Raw genomic sequence first — 20078 nt, 5'->3', positions numbered from 1 at the left:
GCTAGATCGATTTATCGCCCCCGAAACAGCCTATATACTAAATTTCATGAAAATCGTTGGAGCCGATTCCGAGATTCCTATTATATATATATATATATATACAAGAATTGCTCGTTTAAAGGTATGAGATTATACTATTCAGAAATGATGAAATCTATTCCATACACATGATGAAGATAGAAAATTGCTCTTCTGGCATATTATTATCCAGTCATGGGGATTGAACCCATATTATCTCCTACAAAATACATCAATTGGTTCGCTGTTTCCCATAGCTTAGGAAAGTTTATTAATTTTTGGCTACTGATACATCTTATCCTGGAAATATTTAAAAAACCTGATTTATTTTACGACCTGCAAACCTACGATACCTTATATAAATTGTAACACGTATGGCCACTATGAGATACTTTGTATTTATAATTTTACCTGCTTATTTAGTTTATAGATTTCATTATACTTGTGACGTATTTTTGTTTATTTCAATAATAAGTTCTAACTGCCAAATTGAATTAAGAAACGATAACTACTATATTAACTACAGATTTAAACCATAACATTTAATTTCACGCCTACATTTCGATGTTTCAGATTCCACATAGCAAAAACGAAATAGTGAACATAAAAGACAGAATGGTGGGTTATAAATTTTATTATATTTACATATTCTACTATAAATGCTAGAAGTTATTACAATGTCGAGGACTTTTTTGTTTCCTACTAATACAATGATTGTTATGGTAAGATAGATTATATCTGTTGTTGAGTAATTTATTTATATTTCGATAAAATAATTAAATAATTGTATAAATCAAATCATCAAATATAATTATGTGAAAAAAACGTCCTAAAATAATCACTAAAACCTGCGCAACTAAAACCTCTTTTTGCAAGAACAATGAAGAAGGATACTGTCATGTTAGTTAACATTGCCTCCATTAAACAATTTATTGAACCTCTACATGAAAGACGTTTTAATTAAATATTAACCGAGTGCAATGATTAAAATCGATACGCCATTGTGAATTGACAAGAATAAATTCTGAAAACGTCGGTTGCAGTGGCGGTATTTATACCTTCCTGCCTATTTATATTGCAGTGAATGATGCTTTATAGATTTTTAAAGCGATACAATGAAATATTATATACTTTTTATTCTTTGTATACGTACATAGTCTTTGATGAATTTGGACGTGAATTGGTTTCAATTATTGAATAACATGTATATTTTGTTATTAACTTACTAGGTAATACCCGCGGCTTCGTCCGCGTGGTTACAAAGATAAAGTTCGCAGTTTGTTCGGTCTTATCCCTTTTCACTTTGTGAGCGTAAAAAGCCAGGGATTTTATATAGGCTAATAAGAAATTTCCAGCCTTCCAGCCCTGCCACAAAACTCTAGGTTTTCTTCTTTTCAAATTACTGATTCGTAAGTTTAGCCCTACCGAGAAGAATCGGGAGGAAACTCGATACTTACTATATATAAAGTTTTAGTTTCATAGCATTGAAATGCTTTAAGAATAAATGATAAATGAGAAATTTTGAAAGAATAGAAAGAAATTGATCACGAGGCGGGATTCGAAGCCGCGTTTTTTTCTACGGTGTAGCGAATATTTTCTATTCTTTCAAAATTTCTCATTTATAAAGCATTTAAATTCTCATTTATAAAGCATTTATTTAAGCAAGCTATAAAACTAAAAATTAAATTAAACAAAGGCCGCGTTCCATCGATACAATATTGTAATCATTGAAAAAATGTTTCGTATTGGTTGTGATGGTTCTTAATCATCTCAATAGATAGCGTGGGGTGCCCCTTAGGCACATAAAACCGAAAGAGTAGAAGAAATTCGATTACTGTGGCAGGATTACGGGTGGTCGAGAGGCTAGGCTATTCTATAGTTGCTATGGTTTGGCAAAAAACGCGGGTTCGAATCCCGCCTCGTGATCAATTTCTTTCTATTCTTTCAAAATTTCTCATTTATAAAAAGCATTTCAATGCTATAAAAGGTCTTACTACATTCTATGATATGGAATCCAACAAGTTACGAGAACAAACTTGTTTACGCAGAACTCTCTCAGTGAAATTGTTAAAGCACTTCATAACTTATCTTCGACTTTATCATTTGCTGTTATCTAGCAAATGTTTGGATTAGAATGGATTGAAATAAAGCGGGCTTTTAGTATAGAAAGCACAAACGCTTAACAGTGTATACTGATACACTAGATTATGTATATTGATTCGTATAGCCCTCCACGATCTATTCTAAACTTGAAACACCCACTCAGATAAGTTCCTTAAAATGTTTGATACTCTTCTTTTTTGCATCCTCTAGGGAAGCGCGCTCCATCTTAGACCACATCTCAGCGTACCATCAGGCGAGATAGTGGTCAAGCTTCCCTATCATGAAAAAAAAATCCTCGGGATGCTCGTACGCTCGCTCGCGAAAGGGCGGTAGGAGAATGATAATAAAAATATCATTAAAAAAGGGATATTATATTTGTCACGTATCACTGTATGATTAATACACAATTTCCATTCTTTCTCTTAGATTATCTCGTCTTTTATATTATACCAAATAACAATTAAGTTCATTTAAAAATATACCAAAACTAACGCCGAAATAATTAGGTACTATTTAAATCGGTATCTGTTAACGCCCCATTTGTGTCACGTAATAACTAATACTAGATTAAAAAAAAAAGGAAAGAAAAAGAAAATCCCAAGGTAATAAGATGTTGAACCACGTTTAAAGCACAGACTCCAGACACAAAAATCATGTTATATAACTTCTTTATCGCGACTTACTTACTTTATCTTTATCGGAAGAACTAACAGACAAACAAACCAACAAAACTCACAAACAAACGCTTTGATCTTTATCATATTAGCATGGGTTACTATTAACAATACTTGGCAGGTAATAAAGTACAATAAAATAGTAAGTAATTGTATAAAAAAATAACATTAAAATAAAAATTAAATTGTAATAACGAACAAAAGCTCTGAAAACAAAAGAGCATTAATCACAATATTTTGTTTAGTCCGTATTTCTGAATACACATGTGTGGTTTATATTTTTTATCTTACTGTGAATGAGAAGCAGTAATATTAATTAAGGGCCATTGGGAGCGAGCGGTTTTAACGCTGCGATTTTTATTACGATGTTTGATTTAAGGCGTTTTTCGGGTTACATAATAATTCATGGTGAATGTGCTGATGTACTGCACAACAGCTTGATTGTGGGAGTCGAGCACGCTTCGGCACGAATTGGGCCAGCTCGCACCGGGGAAGTACCACACCCCCACATAAAACCGGCGTGAACAAGTAGCATGCAGTGTCGTTCGGTGAGTAAGGGATCCGGAGGCCCTAATCCTTTTCGTTTCCTTCCCGGTCCTTCCCTTTATTCCTTTCATCAATCCTTTCTTAATCCCTTTCCAATTTAAAATCGGCAATCCATTTGTAGAGGCGTTAGGACTACAATCAACCTTACGCTTCTCCAGATGTTCATTGGCGGTGGTAGCGCTTACCATCAGGCGACCCACTAGCTCCATTAAAACTATATGTTGCTGGCTTTTTATCATCGGGCGTCTCGAAGCCTGGTTGGTCCACCCTTATGTGATCGATATAACACCTATACGCACTAAGCGATTCGCTTCTTCGTTCCTAATGCGTACCACCAGTAAGGAGTGGAACACTCTGGCTCCGTATTCACCAGAATAATAGTGTGAATTTGTTCAAAAGGGACATAAATGGGCATTTATTGGGTAAGCGTACTCCGTCCATAACAATGCTTGTCACTTTACATCGAGCCAAGCGATGGTATCTGACCATCGCTTGCCCAATCGATTGCCCAATTCTGAATAAAACATTAAAAAATGCTGTTCTTCATTGAAAACGGTAAAAATAATGTATTAAAACTGGCCACACGTACATCCAAAAATCTTGTCTTGTGAATTATTTTTCATAATTAATAAAAATTTATGTAGTTTCAAAGCTTAAAAACACGCTTTAACGTCTTTTTCAACCAAATTATCTCACTAGCTCTTTTACAGAGTATACGCAAAGAAATTATTTTGTATTATCACCGATCTTTGATAAGTCAAAATCGAGTCAAGAGGTTAGATACAAACATAATTCATAATATAATTCTTTATTTGCACAAACATGCTATACAAGTTGTCACAACATAAATAATACGGTAAAATTTTCACATGTTTCGCCACGAAAAAGGCGAAGCTAATAAAAGCGTGTAAAAAGAAGAATTAAAACTAGTTAATCCATACAAACATTTTACCTATACACTTAATCCTTTTATTATCACACTGTTTAAATATACTTTTAATAAATAAATAAGAGATTTTTTTGGGTGAAACTTAAACCATGTGAAAAACAAACACACGCAACAAAAATCAAACATATTATTTATCAATGTTGAGTTATAACGATTATGTTTTTCATTAAGAGTCAGGCAATATAATACACCATTATTGATATGCAAAAAGGATTTTAATTAAATAGTTTTTTTCAAATTGCATTTACAATCTATTTGACAAATAATGCCTTTTACATCTTTAACTGAATCGCATTTACTAAATAATTAAAAAACACATGACACAGTTACGCTGTTTCGAGCCTAGGTTTGTTTATTTTACGCGATGTAATTTCAAGTGGATTTTGTTTTTATCAAAGAAATATAGATCGTTTTTTATTTGGAGAGGTAAGACTGACGTCATGTATCTTTGATAAGGTTAACCTTTTCCCTGGGCTTACTGGAAACCGATAGTCAAACAACTGTTTTTTGATTGCTCATATTTCTTTTGAAATCTTGTTTTTTACAAAATTAAACTATTAACCGACGTTCCCAAAAGCAAACGAAACATCCTACTAATATTATAAATGCGAAAGTTTGTAAAGATGTGTGTGTGTGTTTGTTGCTCTTTCACGTAAAGACTACTGAACCGATTCCAATGAAATTTGGTAAGTAGACAGCTGGACAACTGGAATTACACATAGGTGACTTTTTATGCCGATATTCCTACAGTTAGAATTATATAACGATAAAAACTACTAGTCTGAATTAGGCCGAATTAAATGTATTAAGCTTACAATAAACAGTTTGTGTTTATTTGAAAAAACATATATGCCATTCTAACTCAATGCAAACGCACACGTAAAAATAATTTAACATAGATGGGAATACATCAAATACAATGTATATGAATTCTTTCAAATACCATAGGACTTAAATCGAAACAAATTGATATTGAAGATAATACAGTTTTAATAAACTTCTAGATAGATAACTTGGCAAAGCCAACAGCAAAGACAGATGAATTTATCGAAGCTAAAGCTTTTTAACAATACAGTTCCTTAAAATATCCTGAAAAGCAAAGGAGCAAGAAAACGGGATTTGATAAATTCGTTACGGAGGAGGTCGTCTGGAAAATTGTAATTTCATACCTTTGAAAACCGTTCTCTGTTTATTCTGACTACCTATATTTGTTGAGGATTTTGTTTGTCACTGGTCGAGGGTATCGCTGAATATAACCTTTGTTGATCAATAGCTTTGTTTTGTAAACAATGCGCACGGTTTTGTAATTTTAATTTAGCCAAGCTTGTTGCTTTGGAACAAAGGGATCCCATCAGAATATTAAAGGGTGGAAATGTGAACTGGCTTCGTCAAGTGTGCTGTTGAATGATAGCAGATTTTGATCTGATGCCCCAAAATCAAAGGTTCTCAATGAATGCATTATTTTTGCGCTCGTAACTCGATAACTCCGTGGATTTTTAATTGTTCGCCGCGACTTTTGTGCTTGATGAAAATTGTTTTCATTTAAGTCCCTTTTAAAAATTGGAGTGGATCCTTCCCATAGGGACATCGGCGGCCTTTTCTTCCTTTCTTTTTTGGAGATCTGGTGATTTAATCCAAAAACATAACTAACGTAACACGAATATCATATTATAATAATGACTACTTGTATAGTGCTATACAACTTGCAATTGCAATTTAGAATTATCATGAAAAACTATGACCTACATGACTTAATAACTAAATAACCTATAGGTCAAGTCATGTATATATTCGAAGGTCTTGAATCTGTCACTTTTATAAAAGTATACTGTCTTTATGCTCCCCTGCCCCCGACCTACGATTATACCTCGCCAGTAATAGAAGTGGGACATGATGCTTTGTAGAAGTACAGCACTACTTTATCCCATGCACGACTAACGAATTTTTAACAAAATATCGGATAGTGAAAACGAATTTTCGTACAAAATTGATACTAAAGAACTCATCTCGTCTAGACAAAGTGCAGACGGTTCCATCTTCTCAAAACCAAAGGTCCTTTTACTTTCTCCTTCTCCACTCATTAATTAACCCCGCTCATTTTAAAAGCAGTGGTGGCTCAGTGGTGAGAACCTCGGACTTCAAAATCGATAAGTTCGAGACCGGGCGAGCGTGCAGGAAATAAATTGATTTTTCAATTTATCTGCGCATGTGAATAACATCGCCACTGCTTAAAACGGTGAAGGAAAACATCGTGAGGAAACCGGCATGTCCAAGAATCAAAAAGTTCGACGACATGTGACATCTGCCAACCCGCACTTGGCCAGCGTGATGGATTATGGCCTGAACCCTCATAGGAGGCCTGTGTCCCAGCAGTGGGAACATATATGGGCTGATGATGATGAACTCATCCAAATTCCCAGAAATCATCAGATTCAGTCTAACCAATATTACTGTTAAGTTTTGTTCTAAAATGGAGAATACTACTTATATTTGCATAGATAGGTAGTCACCATGTAACGTAGATCAATGACGTTAATAAAATTATATGACGCAGTAAAAGCGAGCCAATGGATAAAACAATGTGTTCTAAATAACTTTATTAAACAACAGCTGATAGAGTGCAATCAATTAAATAGGTTTTGCTATTTCGTGTTTTATGGAGGCATTTTTTATAATTCAACATACAGGCCGCCTCTTTGGTTCAGTGGTTCACGCGTGTACGTAGAACCGATGGGTCCTGGGTTCGATTCGCGCAGGACGCAAAATAAAACGTCTCGGTCTGACAGAAGGCTGATCACCAACTTGTCCATATTGTCCATAAAGAAAATCGATCTGTGAAACAGATGTATATCATCTTCCCCATACCCCACTACAGGCGACTTCACTTTGTATATAAAACAATATCTAAATATTCTAATTGAAATAATAAATTTTTATTTCTGTCTCAGTAAAAATGAACATCTAACCACAGATAACATAATACTATACTAGTGTATGGTGTACAAAAAATTAAAATAAATCACACATTGACAACACAATCTGAGGGATCAGGAAAGCTAGAGAGAAAGTAATAATAGTAAAAGTTTTATATGTGGCAGTCGAGCACGCTTCGGCACGTATAGTGCCAGCTCGCACCGGGGAAGCACCACACCCCCACAGAAGACCGGCGTGAAATAGCATTCTGCTGTGTTTCGTTCGGTGAGTGGGGGATCCGGAGGCCCATATCCTTTTCCTTCCCAGTCCTTTCCTTTATGCCTTTATCCTAATCCTTTCTTAATCCCTTCCCAAACGCCTCTACAAATGTCCATGGGCGGTGGTAGTGCTTACCATCAGGCGTCCCACCAGCTCCATTGCCGACTGTGACATTAAAGAAAAGAAAAAAAAAGTAATATACCACTGATAGGATCCTTAAACATACGAACGATTACCAAGAATCCATATCGAGTCTCGAATATTCCAGAAAACGCCACAGCAAACAGTTCCCTCCACTCCGAGACTGTGTTCAAGCAAATATTAATATCAAAGCATTATATTACAAAAGTCTGAATCGTCTCAACTTAGCATAACTAAAACCACAGCGAAGTAACTTTTGAAAGGAAATTCGCCATAAATAAACGCGGCGAGTCGAAACTTTGTTTCGTTAAGAAGTCGCTGGAATTGTGAAATTCCCGTAGACTTTGGTAAAGTGAATGATGATTTATGGAGAACTCTGATATTAGATCAGGTTTGAAACATAGTTAAGAAAAAAGCTTTTCAAATACTTTTGGTGCTATGTGTGTCTTTCTTATTTTAGTGTTATCTACTTAGATTAATAAACTTGGTTTATCTCTTTATGATATTAAAATAGGAGCTTTTTACTAAAAACATATGGATGTATACACGGTACATGAACCAAAAAAGATGTTTTATTTATTTTTGTCGGTCCAGCCAGTTTGTTTGAGAGATTACCCGGAAAAAAAACAAAGAGACAGACAGACAAAAATTGCAAAAAAAAATTCATTCAGGTACTACAATTTAATATAACTATAGATTACTCTTAGAACCTAATAAGTATGTTTGTTTCAATATATCCCATGAACTATTTTCTCTGAAACATGGTTACGGCGTCTCTTTGACGGATTATCAGAATGAAATAGTTCCAACAAAAATAACTTTCCTTATCCCCTTAATACGTAGAATTGTTTTACGGTTAAATACATTTATTTCTCTAAAGATTACAATTAAATCACTTACAGAGAAATACAATTTTTTTTACATATATTTTTTACTCGCTTAGCGCTATAAGTACGGTTAACAAAAGAAAAACAAACTAAAATAACAATAAATTGAGGGTAGTTTCTACCTCTCATAGATAAAAAGTAAACCAGTGACATTCCAAAGACCGATTCATTTTATGTATGTCTTTTCTATTGTTTGTGATAAATACCAAAAATAACCTTTGAAAACCGAAGCGAAAAAGAAACGTTACAAAATGACAACGCTGTTTTTTGAAGTGTCGGTTAAAATGGGACATCGATTATAATGATAAAGACATTTAAGCTTCAATAATTTATATTGAGGATACTTTTTAAAACGATAATAAATAATGTATAAAATACTGAAGAAAACCTTTAATAACTTTCAATGTATATGAAATACATATATTATAATATATTAAAGTAATACAATAACCTAATCTTAATCTTTCTAATAACATTATTATTTATACAGATATCAAATCACTAAGTTTTTTATTCCGTTCTCATACATTATTTTCAACCAGTGTTCATACAATTAATACAATCAATTTATTGATACCATACGAAAACAAAATTGAAGCTTTAAACAGCTACAGATAAGAAAAAATATATATCAAAAAGGAACACCCTGTATACACCTACGCGAATGTGCCTTAAAAAAGCTGCGGCAACATTTCAGCGTTATACGCTTACGAATCTACATGTATAAAATATGAGGCGCAGAAGCCATTTAAGAAATGTCTATTTACCTTATTAAAAATTGCCTCCCGTGCAAAATTTATCAAAGTGTTTCTATACGTTCAGCGTACAATCTAATGTAATTTGCTAATGGTTCTCCCACTTCGGAATAAATGAATACGCTTATCGTTTGTTCAGGGAGTAGGCGTAAGGCGGAAAGATTTGTGCTTACTATTCTTTACATTGTGTTAATTAGAATACTTGAATCAATGATGATATTGAATACTTCTTGTTAAGACCTCTTTTAATTTTAAATTAAGAATTTAAATTTGAATTTTTGTTCCATTTTTAAAATATAAACGAATATGGCCATCCTGTACATTTTTAAATAAACCTTTTTAGTAGCACAGATAACATAATACTATTGTTATACTCTTTACTTTATACATGGTGAGCCGATTTTTGTCATTCCTTTTTTTATTTGAAAACTGGTAGTCTAGTTTTGACGATTGAAATAGGGGTTTTTTTTTTTGATTAAAAATCATTATTAGATGGTATATCTTTGATGGTGTCATGGTGATGTCACCGTAACGAATAATTTTGCCGACTTTTTGTGTGTACACACTACGTATTAGTATGAAAATAAAGTGTTACTCCATACCATGTCATCGAATGAATGGATTAAGCTTGATAAATATAGTTACTTTTGTATGTGAGTGAAGGAAAGACTGGTTATATAATAAAGTGTAAAAAACACAAATTTTTCCAAATCGACACAGGAGCTTATATTCATTTATTTATATTATTTATGAAAACTTCACATCTTACGATATTCACAATGAATCCTACTAATATCATAATACTACTAATATTATAAATACGAAAGTTTGTAAGGATGTGCGTATGTTTGTTACTCTTTCACGCAAAAACTACTGAACCGATTGCAATGAATTTTGGTACGTAGATAGCTGAACAACTGGAATCACGCAAAGGGAAATTTTTATCCGGACATGCCTACTGGACGTATCCAGTCCGTAAACTCAAAAGTCCGTAGACTTACGCGAGTGAAACCGCGGGGCGAAGCTAGTAAATGATAAATTGTTTATTGTAAACCATATGAAATACATTTTAAAACTGAATTATCTTTTAGCTGTTATCAATGCACAGAAGGCGAGCTTATCGCTGGCATCCATCTCTACTAGACAAGCCAAGTGAGATGAGGATGCATGATGCAACTAATATAATTGACTTAAAAGTAATTATCTTTACGATACGCTAAAAATTACGAGTTTTCCAATTGCTATATTAATGTATTCTATTATTCATATGAGGTGAGTTGTGAGTTTGTGTGAGTGCGTGCGTGCGTGAGTGTGTGAAGTGTGTGGTGGGAAAAATATCTGTGTTTATATTTAAAATGACTTATGTAGCGGTTGATAATGTTTTGAATTATAATAACGTAATTAAATAAGGTAAAAATTAATAACGTAATTAAATAACGTAAGCGGCTGAGAATGTTTTAAATTATAATAACGTATTTAATAATAACGTAAAAAATAATAAAGCAATTAAATAACGATAACATTAAAAAATTAACTCTCAATTCTTCATTTATTCAACGTGAACATGTGAAATTATTTATGCGATTACAGAACAACATAATCCACCCACGCTGCCCTCAATGACTCAGAACATACGTCAATAGTGGAGTATATACAGTTAACGGCTCTTCCACGTAAGGCATACTATTGGCGTTTGCTCCTCTTCGGCTATTTTGAAGTAGAGAACAAAGTTTGTTTTACGGGAATAGTAAATGACTGCTTTATATAACCGACGGCGGTCGTTACGTGAACTAGAATTTTTAAACTTTGAACCAGTAGCACCTTTGTGTATATTTTATTTATATCACCCACGCTAATTTGTTTCCTTCTATTTTAAGTGTTGTCTGGTAGAGATCGCTACTTGGCGATAAGACCGCCTACGATTACTTTGCATGTTCTAATAAGCAATAAGGAATTTCATTTTCTTTAATGGTTTCTTTAACTATCTGGTTTAGTTGCTGGTGATGCTGATGATTACGAAATTAGTTTTATAATTAGTGGTCCGCCCCGGATTCGCACGTGGTACATATATAGCCTATAGACTTCCTCAATAAATGGGCTATCTAACAATGAAAGAATCTTTCAAATCGGACAAGCAGTTCCTGAGATTAGTGCGTACAAACAAACAAACAAACTCTTCAGCTTTATAATATTAGTATAGATCGAGAAGGTATTTGTGAGGAAACGTCTCGAGCTTTACTACACGCATATTTGTTTTGATAAAGTCTTTATTTTTCATTACACATAGACGTTTATACTCATTTACAGAGACAATTGAATACTTGCATATTATGATGAATACTGAGAAACTAAACAAACAACGTTGTAATTTCAAGCTTTGTTTATTATTACAAAGCATTTATCTATAAGTGGGGGAGTTTGAAGCCCTTGTCCCTTTCCTCACCCTTCCCAATCCTTCAGTTCCATCGTTTATCCCTTTTTTATTTACATAAGCCCTAATTCTGTTAGTAATCTTGATCTTGTCCAGCTCGTTTGCCCTGTCTAACATACAAATAAATATGCCTTATTTTGCGATAGAAACGCAGAGCTGCCTATTTCACCGTATCCTATGACATATTTATTATGGATGTTTTGTCCATTCACACAACTGCGTGGTCCGATGTGAATATAATTCGGGTGGATTATATCATTACGCAATAGTCGTAAAAAGTTTGGTATATAGTATATTTAACATTTTCTTATTTTAAGCGTTTATATGAATACTTAATGTTATACACATATACCGGAGGCCCATATCCTTTTTCCTTCCCCTTCCCAGTCTTTGCCTTGATTCCTCTCGCCCATCCTTTCTTAATCCTTTCCCAATTTAAAGTCGGCAATCCGTTTGTAGAGGCACAAGGTCTGTAATCGACTTTGCGCCTCTGCAAACGTTCATGGGTGGTGGTAGCGCTTACCATCAGGCGTCCCACCAGCTCCATTGCCGACTGTTACATAAAAAAAATATATACATATATATACATAGCATGATCCATTATTTTAACATATTGCCGTATCGATCGCCTTAAACTATGTAGGACAATTTTTACCTTTAGGTTTAATGACATCTTTCAGAGTTCAGATTCAATTCACATAAATACTTTTTAACGACATACCCAAAAACCATGGGATTCTCCTCTCCGTCTTCTTTTCTAGCATAATATATTATTACGTATTAGCACAATTTCCTTACCTATCATAATAATGTCTAACAATTAGGGCTAGCCAGGCATTCACGGCATAGCGGCACAGAATAATAACAACAAGATAGGCTTGTCCCATCGCAACCTTGTAAGGTGCCCGGCACGCAGTCCTATTAGCTTATATATATAAAGTTAAAACCCACTGTTCGTTACAACTGTTCCTAGTCAGAACTAGTTGTGACTAAATGCCTTTGTGACAGCTTGTTGTAAGTGAATTGAATTTTCGTTGAAACTAGTTCTACTAGGGAAACGCGTTCTACGTAAAAGTCGTTTATCGCAAGCGTATCAGTTCCGCTTTCACTGAGGTTTCATTTGGGTCCATATTGGTTTCTGAGTGGGAAACGCCCTGAGTCGATTCAGGCAATTTTATAAGTCAACCAAACATGCTCGTCGCTTCGCTATTCTCTAACCTATCTTTATAAATTACCGATATCTTTAATTTGCAAGCAGCAATGCACTTTCTCAAATACGAAGTTGTAATGTCTTGGCGTATTATTATGTCTTCTTTTTCGGATGTAAATTTAAATGTAAATTGCTTACCTGTAATGACAAGAACGTCGATTAGGGCTAGAACGGCAAGGCTCGCGACGCTAGTGGGCTCGTCCCATCGCACGTCTTGTAAGAGCGCCGCGCACGCAGTCACGTTTAGCGAGCGCATGTTACGCGCTTAGCACGTGAGTGCGCGCGCGCGCGGCGCATCGCCCGTTCTTCGTTATGTTGCATACATTTTTGTTAACACCCTGTGGACAATGACAATTTTTTTTAACACGGACTTTTATGTTTAGTACCCTCTTTAACATTATCTAACGCAATTTATTAGTTGAGTGTGATCGTTACATAATGTTAAAAGCACTATTTGTACATATTTATTTTATGTTCTTTCAGTATTCATCTATCTTATGTGTGTGTTAAATAATTAGTTGTAATAAATGTTTATTTTATATTTAAATAAACATTGTTATTTCATTTAATATAACTAAAAATCCATCAATACTTATAAAGAAACATGTATTTTAACACATAGAAGTAGCTATTCACCTATATACTAAACCCTTTAAAACAGTTCAATCAAAAACCACATTGCGGTCACAAAATAACGACGCAAAACCAATTCGCTAATGGCGCAGCGGGCTGTAATTAAACGTGTCCTTTTATTGTACCTGTGAATAATGGACACAGATACATGAATATTCGTTAAAACTAGGTCTAACTAGGGAAACGCGTTCTATATAAAATATTTGTATCGTCAGCAAATCAGGTCTTCTATTAATGAGGTTTTATTTGGATATATTAGTTCCAGTTTGAGTGGGACTAAGTCGCTTCTGGCAATATTTTAGAGTCAACCAAACACGCGCAGTGGTTGAGAATAGACTTACTAAGACTGGGTTTGATAATCAACTTCAATATTTAATCAAATATTAAATTAACTATCTATACTCCCGTAGTAAAGGAGGTAAACAGGATATTACCCAGATGATTAACGTTTCCATAGCATTTTCGGGATAATACTATAAATAATATAATGTGGACTTTTTCAGCTCCCTAACTGTCTCTGTACTAAATTTCATCCAAATAGGTGTAGTGGTTTTAACGTGAAAAAGACACAGCTGATAGAGACAGATAGAGTTAATTTCGCAATTATAATATTAATAGAAATCTATATGTATAAACGCGAATTTACACGAGATCTAGTTTCTCTAACTTGTTTTTACGTTGAAAATTTTTATTTTAGTTAGTCATTAAAATTTTTATTAAAATTTTCATTATAGCAATATTAATATTATAGTCGACATTCCGTTAGTTTATTTATTATTTATTTATTTAACTCTTCAACAAGATTGTACATAGAAGGATGTTATGTACATATAACACGCACTAATTATAAGAAGATGCATAAGGCCACCCAGTAAGAACTTCTACCCGGTAACGATTGCAACATCGCGCACACCTGCGGTACACCTGCGGTTCCAGAAAAGATGACGGCAATCCACGACCGCGACGCTGCCCCGCCGAAGACGAGGGACACTCTTGGTTCCAACATTGAACCGGAGGGACGTAGTAAATAAGTTAGATATAATTTAAAATGTAATTTTTTTATTACATTAAATTATTAATAAGTAAATTTCGGTTTTTTTTGCGCCTTCGCGGGTCGGTCAATTTAATTGGCGCAGTCTTGTGGATAATCCTTGAGAGCCGTCTCTCGGAACGCGAAAACTACACGCATCGCTATTCCATCGGAGGGACGACGACGGGGATCCAGAACCTACATCCATTGGCCAACGCAACGCGAAGGGTATCCGAACATTGATACTGCAAGAAAGGCCGAAATTAAATTACTGTAAGTACACTAATTATTCTCTTAGTGACTTGCCATTCCTAGAATTTTAAGTTTCTCTTTATTTTACTTCCTAGATTACCCATTCACGGGAACCGAGGAACCGTAGCGCGTAGGTTTAAATATTAATTCATCACGAATTAATTTTCGAATTTTACAAAATCGATTGTAAAATTCAAATATAGATTTTAGAAAAAAAAAAACTTATTAAAAGTTTCAACATTAGTTAATTACGAATTAATTTTCGAATTTTACGAATTAATTCATTTTAAAATTAAAATATATAATATAAACATCATTAATAATTTTTTTTAATATAACGAAGTTAAACTAGGCTATTATTATAGTAATAGAAATATAGTTATAGTTTTACATTCCCGGTTGTCCTTCCGGCTACCTTTGAATTATTTAAATTATCCATAGTTCCCAATAAAGATAGTAAAGTCCTAATTCCACCCTATCCTTTTGTGGCAATTCACGACGAGGATTTTATGTACATGGAGGCAGAATGCCCGAAGTCTGGCCTAGGGTATCTATGTGAGGACAAACTGAACCATCATCGCTCCAAAAATGACTGCGTATATCACCTTATTACCACGCAACGAGTCGTCGAATCTTGTCTCTTCACGCCTGTGGAAGTCGGAGCGCCGGCCCTAGAAAAATTGGACGACGCCAACTACGCCATCAGTTTCCCCAAGCCATCAAAATTCACATATAATGCTCACAAGATCAATATGACGTCATTAAAATAAATTGTTCTTTCTTTCTTTCTTTCATTAAAGGAAGCTACTTAGATACAATACCCAAGAACTGCATTCTTCAAACGGAGGCTTTCAAGATAATCAATCGACGGAGTGTGAAATTTCAGCGATATTAACGAGCCTTGCCCGCCAATAGTCGCTGAACTTCAGGAGGGAGGTGTTATGTACATATAACACGCACTAATTATAAGAAGATGCATAAGGCCACCCAGTAAGAACTTCTACCCGGTAACGATTGCAACATCGCGCACACCTGCGGTACACCTGCGGTTCCAGAAAAGATGACGGCAATCCACGACCGCGACGCTGCCCCGCCGAAGACGAGGGACACTCTTGGTTCCAACATTGAACCGGAGGGACGTAGTAAATAAGTTAGATATAATTTAAAATGTAATTTTTTTATTACATTAAATTATTAATAAGTAAATTTCGGTTTTTTTTGCGCCTTCGCGGGTCGGTCAATTTAATTAGGACACTTAAACATAATAATAATAATGATTATAATAAAGTGTACAATTTGTTTGGCGGCCTTATCACTTAGAAGGGATCTCTTCCAGGCAACCACGGTAAAAGGTAACGTTAGTTCTGTATTACGGAGAAGTTTTGGCTCAGTGGATAGAACCTCGGCCTGCAAATCGAAGTCAGAAGTTCGTAACCAGACGAGCGTGAGAGAAACATTTTGATATTTCTATTTATTTGCATATTGTTGACGTCACCACTGCTCGAAACGGTTCAGGAAATAATCGTGAGTAAATTGGTATACCCAAGAATTATACGTTCGACGACGTGTGACATCTGCCAACCCAAAATGTTCAATGTTACCATGGGAATCTTAATATATAAAATCCTCGTGTCACAGTTTTCGTTGCCATACTCCTCCGAAACGGCTTGACCGATTTTCATGAAATTTTTTGTGCTTATCCGGTATCTATGAGAATCGGCCAACATCTATTTTTCATACCCCTAAATGATAAGAGTAAGGCAGAACAGCGGACCGGGCGCAGATAGTATTTTAATAAGAATTAGACTAAGTTATATACAATAATAAGAATTACACCAACTATCTGCCAGACAGTCCAGTCAAAATGGGTTGAGACATTCCAGAGCTGGAATAATCGGAGAAAAATAAAAAAAAACCATATGGTTTTTTTATTTTTCATTCCGACGGTAACAAAAGGTTAGAATTAGTAGGCATTTAAGTCTACTTAAGCTAGACATCTCACATCAGTTATAAATATAAGTTGGCGTATGCACAACCTTAAGTTACATGTGACCACAAGTTACAGTTAAGTAGATATACTTATGTATTTAGAAATTAAAGACTTTTTAACGGATTTTAAACGCGATTTATTCGTTATATTATTAACTCGTTTCGAACACTTTACAGCGAGCGTGGACACGGGGAGACTTCCCATATATAATATATAATACTCGCATAATATTAAATAAAAAGTGGATATTTAATTATCACAAACATATAATCTATTTCATCTATTAATACACATAAGTGCGTGTGAAACAGAGTCACAAACGCAACTAGATATCGCAAAAGGGGTTCAAGCTAGTCACCAGCTATTGTAGACCTGTAACACCGAGATTGTTATCGCTTCTGTTTGTTTTATTATCTAAGGACACCTATTGTGCTGGGCTTTTCATTTAAAACTTTTGTGATCTTAGTTAAACTAATTTCTCTATCAGTGTGTGAATATTTAGTTACTAGCTTCCTCTCGCGACTTTGTCCGCATGGAATAGTTTGGGTAAACGCTAACTCGCAGCGCACGCAGCGAAAGCTCTCAATAAGAAAAAAGTCCCTCGATTTTGAATTATTCTTCATTGATACTCTGTTCCTATTAGCCGTAGCGTGATGATATATAACGCATCTATAGCCTTGTAATTGTTCAAGTATTTCATCATCATCATCAGCCGTTAATGTTCCATTGTTGGGACCCAGGCCTCCTATTAGGGTTCAAGTATTTATGTGTGCGTAAAATAAAAACTGAATAGGTTTTTACTCAATAAAAAAACCTGTCTAGTTTATATTGAGAATACTTTACTAAACGGAGAGAAAAATATAATAAAGTTAGTTAGTTTCCATTACAATGTTTGTGCAATCATAATAAACTATTGTACTGAATGCATCTAAAAGGTACTAGGCGCACATAATAGGAGAGGAGTTGTATGTGAATTTTTCAATTAACACCTCAGTTAATGGACGCGACGCTCGAGCGACTCCGCTGCATTCATATATTTTGTTTGATCCCATTTGATACAACTAATTGATTTTGAATATTGCGATTCAGTAAATGCTGGTAATAGCGTACGATGGAATTGGGAACTGTAAGTTGAAGCAAATAATAGTTATACTATGTTAATACATTTGTATTTATGGGTTTTAAATATATTAAGTAAATTTTTAGACATTTTATTTTTTATACTTATGATATAATATAAATAATATTATACAGGGTGTCCCACATGTACTATGCTTAATGGAACTTATTGTTTACATAAGAAGTCCAGTTAATTAAATAAACGTTTGCATTTAAACGCTGATCATGTAAAAATTATCTTAAAATACCCATTGCATTTTTTTCCATTATAAATTTGAACTATTTTCTAATATTTTCCAATAAAACATGTTAGGTAAGGTACTGACTACGCTCCCATTTCCAAATACAGATATTCTGTTATATTTATCTTTAACCTGACGTCAATTGAAGTAAATTCTAAGTTCAAATTAAACCGAAACATTAAATACTTATTAAGTGTTCAGATAAATAAATTTCATACAAAATGTCCAATTAGGTAAGCTGTCACAAAGCCTATATTTTTATCCATTAAAGTTTCGTTCACCTTGCAATCAAATAGCGTGCTTGAAGCAATTCCACTTTTGTTTAGCTATAATAAGCTATCTAGGCTCTCGGAGCACTAGCCAAGCTATATTTAGATTAAGCTTTTGCCCTATATTCAAATGTAATGGAAATGAGAATAAATGCTTCGTCACATAGACGTTCAATATTGTGTACGTTGTCTTGTATATATAAAATATATATAATAGTATATAAAAAATATATATAAAAGAAAGAGGTGTGAGTTACACTATTTATAACTCAAGTACGGATTAACCGACTTGCCTGAAAATTTTTGTAGGGGTAGCTTAGTACCAGCAGACGGACATAGGAGAGGTGTTATCCCGGACATCCCACGGGAACGGCAATTTTTCCGGTAACACCCTGGGTCTATCTTTTCTGCGACTACGCGGGCAAAAGCGCGCGGAAAGCTAGTATAGAATATTATAAAGAAATGAGATTTATACTATTTTTTTATGAAAAATACAAAGCACGAACAGAACAGGTTCGGGGTTACCATGACGTTATAAGAATAGCAGTATCAATACCAGTTTGAGAATCAGATAGACGACCTAACCACAGAATAAGTAAAACCCATCTAATTCTGTCTTTTTCTCCCACTAGAATTAGTACTGCCTCAAAACGTCACGTTTTCACATTGTCAGCTCACTGCTTGCTTGTATATTTTACTACTAGCTGCACCCGGCAAACGCTGTTCTACCTTACTCTGATCATTTAGAGGTATGAAAAATAGATGTTAGCCGATTCTCAAACATACCCGATATGCACACAAAATTTCATAAGAATCAGTCAAGCCGTTTCGGAGGAGTATGGCAACGAAAACTGTGAAACGAGAATTTTATATATTAGATAGATGTATATTTAATACGTTCCAGCGTTTTAAATAAATAATATTGATGCTGATAACGAATGGTTCCGTAATAAAAATCGAAATAATAGATCTTGATTTTCGCCGCAGACCCCTAAAATATCGCTCTACCCGCATTCAAGTTGCAAACTGAATTATACCGTCTTTATTTTTTTCTTTTCAAATCGTTTGTAGCATCGAATCCCGATTGCATTTATGGAAATGGAAAACCGAAGCGGGATGCTTTCAATCCATTCGCTGTTCTAGAAGCTCGATACATTTTTACATATGCTAAAATAAATGAAATACTAAACCACATAGTAAATAAATTTTAATTTTACTTTAGATATCCCCTAACTATATCTTTAATACATATAAATTACATGTCATGTTGTTTATCCGCGACTCCTAAACAACTCAAACGGTTTTAATCAAATTTGCACACATTGTGCAGTTTGATCCAACTTAAAAGATAGGACTGTTTTTATAACGATAAATGACTACCCGAGCCGTGCAGTTAGTATTATATATTTAGTGAATATCTTAAGTAATATTGTAAAAGGATAATGGTAACGCCAATATTATTAAAATAGTGAATTAAAATTAAATGTTTATTATTTTGTGGTGTAATCCAACTACCCTCCTTACATGCGAGCACAACCAATCACCGCACGCCTTTAAAGCAACCGCAACGTCCCTATTGGACGTAGTGACTCATATACGTCACACAGTCTGCATCGATCTTCCGTGACGATCGGATC

General features: G+C 34.5%; 1 protein-coding gene across 1 annotated transcript in view; it reads right to left on the bottom strand.

Annotated features, from left to right (window-relative positions):
• LOC119837931 (octopamine receptor Oamb) overlaps positions 1-20078 on the bottom strand; it is a 90641-nt gene that overhangs the window by 23915 nt on the left and 46648 nt on the right. The window contains exon 2 of the mRNA XM_038363725.1: positions 13045-13244. Within this exon, the coding sequence (XP_038219653.1) occupies positions 13045-13162 (118 nt within the window). The 5' untranslated portion in view covers positions 13163-13244. The remainder of the gene's footprint in view (positions 1-13044; positions 13245-20078) is intronic.

This window comes from Zerene cesonia, chromosome 29, assembly GCF_012273895.1.
Source record: "Zerene cesonia ecotype Mississippi chromosome 29, Zerene_cesonia_1.1, whole genome shotgun sequence".
In the NCBI taxonomy this organism is placed as follows: domain Eukaryota; kingdom Metazoa; phylum Arthropoda; class Insecta; order Lepidoptera; family Pieridae; genus Zerene; species Zerene cesonia.
The sequence above is the reverse complement of the archived record's forward strand: the minus strand, read 5'-3'. Positions and strand labels throughout refer to the sequence as shown.